At 46.9% G+C, this 12455-nt stretch overlaps 2 protein-coding genes across 2 annotated transcripts; both read left to right on the top strand.

Moving 5' to 3' along the window:
* The first annotated feature begins 634 nt into the window (after window positions 1–634).
* Window positions 635–3370, top strand: tuba1cl.2 (tubulin alpha 1c like, gene 2). Its single transcript, XM_002933947.5, has 4 exons — window positions 635–742; window positions 1004–1226; window positions 1519–1667; window positions 2313–3370. The coding sequence occupies exons 1-4, from the start codon at window positions 740–742 to the stop codon at window positions 3291–3293; spliced, it is 1356 nt and encodes a 451-aa protein (XP_002933993.2). The 5' UTR covers window positions 635–739; the 3' UTR covers window positions 3294–3370.
* A 3354-nt stretch (window positions 3371–6724) lies between these two features.
* On the top strand, window positions 6725–11052 carry tuba1cl.1 (tubulin alpha 1c like, gene 1). The gene is made up of 4 exons (XM_004917637.4): window positions 6725–6951; window positions 8308–8530; window positions 8642–8790; window positions 10003–11052. Exons 1-4 carry the CDS (start codon window positions 6949–6951, stop codon window positions 10981–10983), a joined length of 1356 nt encoding a protein of 451 aa, XP_004917694.1. The 5' UTR covers window positions 6725–6948; the 3' UTR covers window positions 10984–11052.
* The last annotated feature ends 1403 nt before the right edge of the window (window positions 11053–12455 follow it).

Genomic DNA, 12455 nt, shown 5'->3' with positions numbered 1-12455 from the left:
ATAAAGCTTCTATTACAGCAGATAACACAGGGTTTCATTTATTGGGGGCAGCAATATGGACAATTAGGGCAGGTTATTTGGGCCTCTAATGCCACGTTCCACCTTTTGAAGTTGGAACCCCACCTTGGTATGTATTGATTTAATGCACAACATATAATAAACCCAATTTCCAACCAATTTCCCTTTTGTACGATATACAAATTGTGCTTAAGGACTCACACCCTTATCATATATATATGCCATATCTGTACCTGTACCATAACTGTCAAGCTTCATGCCTTGGTTCCATATAATACTTCTATGCAATTGGTCAGTATTAAGAAACTGGGACATTTCCAGGCGAAAAAATTTAGAAGTGGAGGGGTCATGCCTGGAACTTAGTTCCCTCCTGAGTATCTCTCTTCCCTCCTTTCTTCTGTTTTTCCCTCCATTCTCCCTACTTTCCCTCTCTCTTTACTCTATGTTGTGCCTCCCAGCTCCCTGCCCTGAGGGGGGGGTCCCATTGTCCCTGGATACGGTTGTGTTGTGCTGAGTGGATTGTGTTACACACAGGGAAGGGTTTGTGTTATGGAGACGGGGGGGGGGAGTGACAGTTGTACTGCCCCAGGCTCCCTCCTCCCTCCGGTTACTAAGGACTCTCTGACTCCTATAAAATGGGGCGCAGGGAGGGCAGGGGAGATCAGAACTCCAATATCCGAGCACATAACTTATCGGAACCAGGAGCCTATCAGCCAACAACATGGTGAGTGTGGGACTGGGGGGCTCTCTCTCTGCCAGTTGGGGATATTATTGTTCTCTCTGCCCATTTGTGCCAACTCTGCTCCCAGGCTGTGCCATTTCCTGGTTGGGGTACCCTGTGTTTTAGTGCCAACCTGTGTCATTAATCTGGGCGTCCTGAGATTATTAAACTTTATTGACTTTATAGATCTCTGTACCCTCAGTGTTATAGGAAACTTTACACTTTTTCCCTCTTTAATTCCCACTTTGTGTTTCCCCACCACAGAGGGAGTGCATCTCAGTCCACGTGGGGCAGGCAGGAGTGCAGATTGGCAATGCATGCTGGGAGCTGTACTGCCTGGAACATGGGATCCAACCGGACGGCCAGATGCCCAGCGACAAAACCATTGGGGGAGGGGACGATTCCTTCAACACCTTCTTCAGTGAGACCGGAGCCGGGAAGCACGTCCCCCGCGCTGTGTTTGTGGACCTGGAGCCCACTGTGATTGGTGAGTGTGTAGATCCTTGTAGACTGTAAGCTCTTTTGCGCAGGGCTCTCTTCACCTCTTGTATCGGTTACTGATTGCTTTATATGTTACTCTGTATGTCCGATGTATGAAACCCACTTATTGTACAGCACTGCGGGGTATGTTGGCGCTTTATAAATAAATGTTAATAATAATAATAATAATAATAATCTTGGGCTGTGTTTGGCTAACAAATGGTCCCAGTACTATACTGTCACCTTGTTTTTGTCCTTATGCAACATTCTAAACATTATCTGCCCCATTTGCCCTACAGATGAGGTTCGGACCGGTACCTACCGGCAGCTTTTCCACCCTGAGCAACTCATCACAGGCAAGGAAGATGCCGCCAATAACTACGCCCGCGGCCATTACACCATCGGCAAGGAGATCATTGACCTGGTGCTGGACAGGATCCGCAAGCTGGTAAGTAAATTGTCTTTTTGTCCGAATAAAGTGGCTCAGAGTCTGGGATCATTTATTTCCTCCTATTTAGATTACAATGTTGCCCCCTGTTTACCTTTCTCTTTAACACTACTGATAATATACTTTGCTTCTTCTCATCTTTTCCCCATCACCCTCTTTTTCTTCCCTACTTTGCCTTTTGTCATCCCTCACCTTTTGTTTCTATCTTCCACCATTCACTTCATCTTCTCTCTTTTCTACTCGCTCTTCTGACCTCCATTCTTCCTCACTACCTTATAATCTGTCCCAATTTACCCAATTTTACTCCACATTCTCAATCTGCCCTACTGTCCAATTCTAGTTAAGACTTTTATTATCCAACTTCTGCTTAATTCCTTTCCCCCCACCTCCCATCCTTTCCTATACTGTTTTCCTATGCAAAACCCATCTACTGATATTTTTTCCTACAGCTTCTGCCTCCCTTCTGCTCCACTCACTTCTTATCTTGCTCCACTAGGTATTTCTATCAATGCCCATAGTGCCCTCTGTTACACCAAAGGACCTTTATTGTGTCTCAGCATTGTTAGGGAGAGATGTCTCATGTGGTTTCAGGAGACTGGGTGTAAGGATTGTGCCTAATATTTTGTGTCTCTTTCCCTTACCAAGGCGGATCAGTGCACAGGACTCCAGGGCTTCCTCATCTTCCACAGCTTCGGGGGGGGCACTGGCTCTGGATTCACCTCCCTGCTGATGGAACGTCTCTCTGTTGACTATGGCAAGAAGTCCAAGCTGGAATTCTCCATCTATCCAGCTCCTCAAATCTCCACGGCTGTGGTGGAACCCTACAACTCTATCCTCACCACCCACACAACACTGGAGCACTCAGACTGTGCCTTCATGGTGGATAATGAAGCCATTTATGACATCTGCAGAAGGAACCTGGACATTGAGCGCCCAACCTACACCAACCTGAACCGCCTGATTGGCCAGATTGTGTCCTCTATCACAGCCTCCCTCAGATTTGATGGAGCCCTGAATGTGGACCTGACAGAATTCCAAACCAACTTGGTACCCTACCCCCGTATCCATTTCCCTCTGGCCACCTATGCCCCTGTTATCTCTGCAGAGAAAGCTTACCATGAGCAGCTCTCTGTATCCGAGATCACCAATGCTTGCTTTGAGCCAGCCAATCAGATGGTGAAATGTGACCCCCGTCATGGTAAATACATGGCTTGTTGCCTGCTGTACCGAGGTGATGTGGTGCCCAAAGATGTCAATGCTGCTATTGCCACCATTAAGACCAAGCGCACCATCCAGTTTGTGGACTGGTGCCCAACTGGTTTCAAGGTTGGTATCAACTACCAGCCCCCAACTGTGGTTCCGGGTGGGGATCTGGCCAAGGTACAGCGAGCTGTGTGCATGTTGAGCAACACCACCGCCATTGCTGAGGCCTGGGCTCGCCTGGATCACAAGTTTGACCTTATGTATGCCAAGCGTGCCTTTGTGCACTGGTATGTAGGGGAGGGAATGGAGGAAGGGGAGTTCTCTGAGGCCCGCGAGGATATGGCCGCCCTGGAGAAGGATTATGAGGAGGTCGGAACTGACAGCGTGGAGGGAGAGGGAGAAGAAGAGGGAGAAGAATATTAAAAAATTAACCAAAAACTTCACATAAATAATACATGCAAATTTTGTATGACAATAAATAAATATTTTTTTATCTTGTACATTTTTCTCTAACGTTTCTTGTCTTATTAATATCAACAACTGCCACTTAGAAATCCTTCTTGGATAACTGCTTTGGGGCTCCGCATTCTCAACTTACTGTAGGGAGGGGTTTGTTTACAGCCTTTGGATTTCGGTATTAGGCACTAGGGGTTTAGGCTCTGAGATACTTTTTGGCCTTAGTCTTTTTCTTACCATTTTGAAACAGCTAACCCTAAAAGCTGGGTAATCGAATACAAGGGGCAGAGCTTGCACCAGTTCTAGTAACCCATAGCAACCAAACAGCAATTTGAAGTTAATTGCCTGCTGTTTCAAACAAAATATCTTATTGGTTGCTATGAGTTATTAGACCTAACACAAACATGGTACATGCTTGAGGCCCAGTTAGGATGAAATTTATACAACAATAATTTCTTATATCTGTAATTATGTTATGAGTTGATGAGGCCCTGACCTAAGGCACTACAGGAGGGTATTAAATGGAAAAAGTCCAAACACCATGGCACCGGGGAAATCACATGACACCCCTGCCCAAGTGGGAAAGTCCATCCCCCCCACAGGACATTCCTACACCTGAATGGGTTACACCTCTCTTTCACCCACATTTTCATAATCCATGAAACAAAATGGTGGGAAAGTGGGTGTCATTTATAAATGGAGCTGTAGGTAAGTTGTAGGCTGATTTGGTAATGCCACGTGTCAACATATTGATGGGTAAGTGGGTGGGGTATGAAACAAGTAGTGTTCCTCATATGTAGGGGTGCTTGCCTGAATCAGTTATACCAGGGAAACTATGGCATTACCAGCAGCCTTCCCTAATCAGGGAATCAAAGGGCTTAGTGACACCCCCTACTTGGTCTAAACCTTAACAACATTACACTCCATTATTCTGCCTATTTTGGTCTCATATATGTCCCTGATCTGTTTCTCTGTGATCCCTATATCTCTCCGTCTGTCTCTGGCTTCTCTCTGTATCCTGTCACTTCTATCCCATAAATTTCACCCTGTCTCTATCAGTATGTATTCATTCTTTTTCTTCCCAGACCGGGGGCCTGTGTGACATTCCCATCAGCTCTGAGGAGTTTAAATAAATTAGGACTCCAGATATAGTTGTTTGTAAAGGGGATTATTCGTCTTGTTTGGGTCATTTCCATATGACAAAAGAAACATATGACAGAAACTTCCCAGAGACTCTGGGAAGGGACTGGGGCTGTGGGATAGCAGGTATAGTAGGGAGAGATGGTGCCTATAGTAGCAGTGGGGGGATAATAGCCTCTGGGAAGGGACTGGGGCTGTGGGATAGCAGGTATAGTAGGGAGAGATGGTGCCTATAGTAGCAGTGGGGGGATAATAGCCTCTGGGAAGGGACTGGGGCTGTGGGATAGCAGGTATAGTAGGGAGAGATGGTGCCTATAGTAGCAGTGGGGGATAATAGCCTCTGGGAAGGGACTGGGGCTGTGGGATAGCAGGTATAGTAGGGAGAGATGATGCCTATAGTAGCAGTGGGGGGATAATAGCCTCTGGGAAGGGACTGGGGCTGTGGGATAGCAGGTATAGTAGGGAGAGATGGTGCCTATAGTAGCAGTGGGGGGATAATAGCCTCTGGGAAGGGACTGGGGCTGTGGGATAGCAGGTATAGTAGGGAGAGATGGTGCCTATAGTAGCAGTGGGGGGATAATAGCCTCTGGGAAGGGACTGGGGCTGTGGGATAGCAGGTATAGTAGGGAGAGATGGTGCCTATAGTAGCAGTGGGGGGATAATAGCCTCTGGGAAGTGACTGGGGCTGTGGGATAGCAGGTATAGTAGGGAGAGATGGTGCCTATAGTAGAAGTGGGGGATAATAGCCTCTGGGAAGGGACTGGGGCTGTGGGATAGCAGGTGTAGTAGGGAGAGATGGTGCCTATAGTAGCAGTGGGGGGATAATAGCCTCTGGGAAGGGACTGGGGCTGTGGGATAGCAGGTATAGTAGGGAGAGATGGTGCCTATAGTAGCAGTGGGGGGATAATAGCCTCTGGGAAGGGACTGGGGCTGTGGGATAGCAGGTATAGTAGGGAGAGATGGTGCCTATAGTAGCAGTGGGGGGATAATAGCCTCTGGGAAGGGACTGGGGCTGTGGGATAGCAGGTATAGTAGGGAGAGATGGTGCCTATAGTAGCAGTGGGGGATGTGTAACAGCTCCCTGTATTTTCAGTTCCAGTCCCCATACTAACTATACCACCTATTTACCAGCCATTTCCCTTGCATGCACATATACTGAAACTTGCCAAATGCCAGACTGTATACAGAACTGCTCATTAACAATATTTACACTACTGCCGACTGGAGTTACCTGTGCCTGATTAAGCTATGAAATATTATGCACATATACAGTTCATCAGAACACACATGATCTTTAATAAGCTGTTACTGTTTGTTGCACTACATTTCCCAGGATTCTCAGCTAGAGGTGTATTTGAATTAGTGATCTGTATGTTACTAAATGACCTTGTGAAATGAATTTCTCTTTATAGTTAAAGCAGTAAATAGTTTATGCAGTGCCAGCCAATCTAATGTTATGAGATAGTTTGGGCACTTGAGGGGCCATTCCATTAGACAAAGCAGATATCGTTTTTAACTCAGTACAGCAAGGGGTATGGCAAGTCTCAGCACCTATAAAAGGGTTGTTCCCCTTTAAACTAACTTTTAGTATCTTGTAGAATGTGCTATTCTACAGTCAATTTGCAGTTGGTCTTCCTTTTTTATTATATGTGTTTTATGAATTATTCAGCTTTATATTCAGCTACCCTCCAGTTTGGAATTTTAGCAGCTATATGGTTGCTATGGTCCAAATTACCCTAACAACCAGGCAGAGGTTCGAATGAGAAACTAGAAAATGAATAGCAGTTGGTCTGCATAGAGAGATAAGTAATAAAAAGTAACAATAACAATGAAACCTCAAAGAGAAATAGTTCTTTGGCTGCCGGGGTCAGTGACCCCCATTTTTAAAAGGGGAAAAAGCAGATTGAAAAAGAAGAGAAGAGAAGAAGAAAAGAACCAACTGAAAGGTTGGTAGGAACTGGCCATTCTATAATAACTAACTAAAAGTTAACTTACAGGTGAACCCACCTGGCAGATAGAAAATAATGACACACAGTAGCTTTACCTTTTCAATATAAAGGGACCCCCCTCTAAGGCCCATGAAAAGCAGATGGGGGTGTACTACCTTATGTTGTTTGTATTAAATATCTGCCCCTCCCATCCCAACTATCTGCCCCTCTCATCTTCTTCCCCCCCCCTTCCCTCCGGGGATTCCCTCCTTCCCAATATTCCCACCGTCCTTCTGTGTTTCCCTCCTCCCATTGTCCCTGGATACAGTTGTGTTGTGCTGAGTGGATTGTGTTACACACAGGGAAGGGTTTGTGTTATGGAGACAGGGGGGGGGGGTGGAGTGACAGTTGTACTCCCCCAGGCTCCCTCCTCCCTCCGGTTACTAAGGACTCTCTGACTCCTATAAAATGGGGCGCAGGGAGGGCAGGGGAGATCAGAACTCCAATATCCGAGCACATAACTTATCGGAACCAGGAGTCTATCAGCCAACAACATGGTGAGTGTGGGACTGGGGGGGGGGGGCTTTATACTAATTACTGTCTGTGGCAACTCTGTGTCAGTTACTGCCAGTTAGTGGCATCTCTTGTCTGTGCCCATACCCACTGCCATTCTGTGTTCCTGTGCCCCACAACCAACCTGCTCCATCTATTCTGTGCGCTGCCACCCACTGCCAGTCTGGTGCATATCATATGTGTGTGTTCCCCTTCTATTTAATGCTATTGATTATGTTTGCCAATATTGCACTGCCAGTCTGTGCCATGTGTGCCTGTATCCCACTACCAACCTGGGAAATGTTTCCTGTGAGCCTGCAACACACTACCAGGTTGTGCCATCTTCTCTATGGCACATTTCATTGCCCGTCTGTGTCTCTATGGCTCAGTCCCGCTGCCTGCCTGTGCCAGTTGTTGCCAGGTCAATGTGCCATACTTTGCTGTACATTACTGTGCTGTATCAGTGTGCGAGGCTGGGGGCCAGTCGCTTTATAGAAGTGCCAGCCTGGAGCTGAATAGTATCTTGTATCCTTCTCACTTGCTCTCTCCATAATCCCAGCACTTGCTGTTTATCTCCCTACATGCCCCACTGCTTAATGTTGCAGTTGCACACACTCTCTTCCCATAACCCCTGATCTATTGTAGCTGTCTGACCCCAGAGATTAACCCCTAGCACATTCCCTGTCTGTGTATGTCTGAGTGTATTAATGGTGCCATTAAATCCTTGTATGGTTAACCCCTTGGGGCCAATACACCCCTTAGCTGATAATTTATGTCCCTCCCACATTCCCAGGCTGTGAGGGGTCAGCGGGTCCCTGTGTATTTGTATGTGGAATTATTTTGCAGACACAAGAAATAGTTAATGTATTCAAACGCGCACTGCATGGCTGCACAGATTGCGACTATTCAGTTGTTGTTGAAATGCAGCTCCCAGCATCCTTTCTGCTCCCTGAAGGATCTGGGAGCTGTAGTTCAATAGGAGGAGGTGGCGCGGGTTCCGCCGACTGCTCTCAGTTATTTCCATGGTGCATTATGGTTTTGTTTCACGGTTACCAATGTAAACATTGCTCAGAGGTTGCCATGGAAGCAGCTATTCACAGGCCAATCAGTGCTCCTTGTAAGGGCTCCTTGAGCAATGGCTTCTGGGATTTCCCACAAGCCCCTAAATATTATATTAAAAGACTATTTTGGTAGCAGGGCCAAGCTATGTCTTTTTGTTCAGTATTTGTGTGTTTAATGTATAGACTCTTCTATTGTACTGCACTTCGGCTTATGTTGGTGCCTTATAAATATATGATTATAATAATAGTTACTGGTGCTTTATATGCCTGACGACTATTTCATTGGATTCCCCACCACAGAGGGAGTGCATCTCAGTCCACGTGGGGCAGGCAGGAGTGCAGATTGGCAATGCATGCTGGGAGCTGTACTGCCTGGAACATGGGATCCAACCGGACGGCCAGATGCCCAGCGACAAAACCATTGGGGGAGGGGACGATTCCTTCAACACCTTCTTCAGTGAGACCGGAGCCGGGAAGCACGTCCCCCGCGCTGTGTTTGTGGACCTGGAGCCCACTGTGATTGGTGAGTGTGTGGATCACCTTGGGCTATGATTGGTGGGCAAGTGGTCCCAGTACTATACTGTCACCTTGTTTTTTGTCATTCTAAATATTATCTGCCCCATTTGCCCTACAGATGAGGTTCGGACCGGTACCTACCGGCAGCTTTTCCACCCTGAGCAACTCATCACAGGCAAGGAAGATGCCGCCAATAACTACGCCCGCGGCCATTACACCATCGGCAAGGAGATCATTGACCTGGTGCTGGACAGGATCCGCAAGCTGGTAGGTTCCATAAATCTACTAGAACTTTCCTACACCGGTACAGTCACAACTTAGCATTAACTGCCTCCCCTGTTCAACAAGAATAGCTTGCAGAGACACCCACAGTATAGTTATACAGAGAAATGTATCACTCATGTATTATAAGTGATAATGTACCCCCTACTGTAAATGATAAGGATATTAGCAGTCACTGAGGGGTTCTGTGCCCATATAAAGGCACAAGGCTGCAGGCTGAGTTATACAGGGAACTCTGAGTATCACTCATGTATTATAAGGGATAATGTACCCCCTACTGTAAATGATAAGGATATTAGCAGTCACTGAGGGGTTCTGTGCCCATATAAAGGCACAAGGCTGCAGGCTGAGTTATACAGGGAACTCTGAGTATCACTCATGTATTATAAGGGATAATGTACCCCCTACTGTAAATGATAAGGATATTAGCAGTCACTGAGGGGTTCTGTGCCCATATAAAGGCACAAGGCTGCAGGCTGAGTTATACAGGGAACTCTGAGTATCACTCATGTATTATAAGGGATAATGTACCCCCTACTGTAAATGATAAGGATATTAGCAGTCACTGAGGGGTTCTGTGCCCATATAAAGGCACAAGGCTGCAGGCTGAGTTATACAGGGAACTCTGAGTATCACTCATGTATTATAAGGGATAATGTACCCCCTACTGTAAATGATAAGGATATTAGCAGTCACTGAGGGGTTCTGTGCCCCCCATATAAAGGCACAAGGCTGCAGGCTGAGTTATACAGGGAACTCTGAGTATCACTCATGTATTATAAGGGATAATGTACCCCCTACTGTAAATGATAAGGATATTAGCAGTCACTGAGGGGTTCTGTGCCCCCCATATAAAGGCACAAGGCTGCAGGCTGAGTTATACAGGGAACTCTGAGTATCACTCATGTATTATAAGGGATAATGTACCCCCTACTGTAAATGATAAGGATATTAGCAGTCACTGAGGGGTTCTGTGCCCATATAAAGGCACAAGGCTGCAGGCTGAGTTATACAGGGAACTCTTCACTTTAATGAAAAACATGCAGATGAGAGAAATACTGATTAATTATGATAATCATTATATAGGTCATGGTAATTGTTAGCAGAAGATCACACACTCCGTGAGTCTGCATCCAAAAAATGCCTTCCTTTCTTTTAGCACTTTATAATTATTCCTCTGGTGTCTCCTTCTCTTAGGCGGATCAGTGCACAGGACTGCAGGGCTTCCTCATCTTCCACAGCTTTGGGGGGGGCACTGGCTCTGGATTCACCTCCCTGCTGATGGAACGTCTCTCTGTTGACTATGGCAAGAAGTCCAAGCTGGAATTCTCCATCTATCCAGCTCCTCAAATCTCCACGGCTGTGGTGGAACCCTACAACTCCATCCTCACCACCCACACAACACTGGAGCACTCAGACTGTGCCTTCATGGTGGATAATGAAGCCATTTATGACATCTGCAGAAGGAACCTGGACATTGAACGCCCAACCTACACCAACCTGAACCGCCTGATTGGCCAGATTGTGTCCTCTATCACAGCCTCCCTCAGATTTGATGGAGCCCTGAATGTGGACCTGACAGAATTCCAAACCAACTTGGTACCCTACCCCCGTATCCATTTCCCTCTGGCCACCTATGCCCCTGTTATCTCTGCAGAGAAAGCTTACCATGAGCAGCTCTCTGTATCCGAGATCACCAATGCTTGCTTTGAGCCAGCCAATCAGATGGTGAAATGTGACCCCCGTCATGGTAAATACATGGCTTGTTGTATGTTGTACCGTGGTGATGTGGTGCCCAAAGATGTCAATGCTGCTATTGCCACCATTAAGACCAAGCGCACCATCCAGTTTGTGGACTGGTGCCCAACTGGTTTCAAGGTTGGTATCAACTACCAGCCCCCAACTGTGGTTCCGGGTGGGGATCTGGCCAAGGTACAGCGAGCTGTGTGCATGTTGAGCAACACCACCGCCATTGCTGAGGCCTGGGCTCGCCTGGATCACAAGTTTGACCTTATGTATGCCAAGCGTGCCTTTGTGCACTGGTATGTAGGGGAGGGAATGGAGGAAGGGGAGTTCTCTGAGGCCCGCGAGGATATGGCCGCCCTGGAGAAGGATTATGAGGAGGTCGGAACTGACAGCGTGGAGGGAGAGGGAGAAGAAGAGGGAGAAGAATATTAAATAATTGAAGACATCAAACAAAAATTAAAACAGCCAAATATTTTTTGAATAAATGTATTTTTCTGTTCATCAGAATCCCTGTGTCTGATTACAAGTACAGCAGAATTCCCACAGACTCCCTGTCCCGTATTCCAACAAAATACATAGTAAAAACTGAAAATGATCCTTTGATTCATGAAATGGGTTGATTTGTCTTCTCTGTATCCCCACACCCTCCCATTGGTATCACTAATTCCACGTCTCTGCACCCACTTGCCTTGGTTCCCCACTGCCATTCCCCAAGCTTTCATCCCCCAACCCTACTGTCTCCTATGGAATATAGTTCAGTGGAGCTTTTTGGGCTTGAGGGGTGTGAAATGCTTAATGGCCAGGCTACCAGGGTCCCTTGCACCGTGGCACAGCTTGGGCAAGTGTAGTAATGCTTTCATCCTATATCCTATATATTTCTGCATTGATCTTACTGGCATGTCTGACGTTAATGGAGTTCTCATTGGCCACTTCTAGAATGATCTTACTGGCATGTCTGGGGTTAATATGGCCATTACTTATTTTATTTAGTGATTACACGTGTCTGGGTTTAATATGCTGGTTATCCAATTTCTGTAGTAATTATACTGGCACGCCTGCAGTGTGTTTTGGTAAAATGGGTGTGGTACAAGCACTTGATTTTTTTTTGTCCGAGTGTTGGGAAGTATTACCAGCCCCATGGGGCCCCAATTATTAACTTACTCATCACCTGGCCTCTCTGGGTGGCGGGCCCACCCAGCCTGCAAGCCTTGTTGCTTTAACAACCTGTTACTTTTGGGTTCCCCCTCTGACAGGGGACCCAGGCTGCAGTAACCCATCAGGAAAGAAAGGGCCTCTCTCTCTGTCTAACATGGCTGCTTAGTGGAAGCAATCAGCAAACCTTTTGCTTCCCAAGAATGACACTTTTGCATTAGCTGCCCTTTCACTACAAAGCAATTGCTGCTGCAGACTGCACTGATTTCTATACTAGCACGCCTTTAGAGTCAATGTGCAGTTGATGTGCAGACAGTTATTATGTGGAGTTCTGTGAATCTGATTCTAAATGAAACCCCCGCAAACAGGGGCCCCGTCATCCTTATTCAAATCTGATTGATTGCACCCCGTGTGTACGTGTGGGGCGCTCCCTTATTAAAGGGCCTGTCTCGCAGAGGAGCCTGAAGGCACCGGAGCTGCCAATGAAGAAGCCGCCACTGTGTATGGGGGAACTGACTTTGGGGGGGCACTGTATATGGGGCAATTGGGGGCACTGTGGGGGTCCCTGGCCAGCATAGCATTAGAGGGGCCCTGTGTATGGGGGGCCCCATACTTTTTATCTCTGTGTGCCCTTTGTACTGATGGGAGGGGCCATTGGGGGAGGGGCCCTGTGGGGGGGGACCCAGAAAATTTTGTTGTGAGGGGCCCATGATTTCTGATGGCAGCCCTGGCCCCAAATATAAAAGTAAAAG

This window comes from Xenopus tropicalis, chromosome 9, assembly GCF_000004195.4.
Source record: "Xenopus tropicalis strain Nigerian chromosome 9, UCB_Xtro_10.0, whole genome shotgun sequence".
Classification (NCBI taxonomy): Eukaryota; Metazoa; Chordata; class Amphibia; order Anura; family Pipidae; genus Xenopus; species Xenopus tropicalis.
Note: the sequence above shows the minus strand (reverse complement) of the source record. Positions and strands in the feature narration are given on the sequence as shown.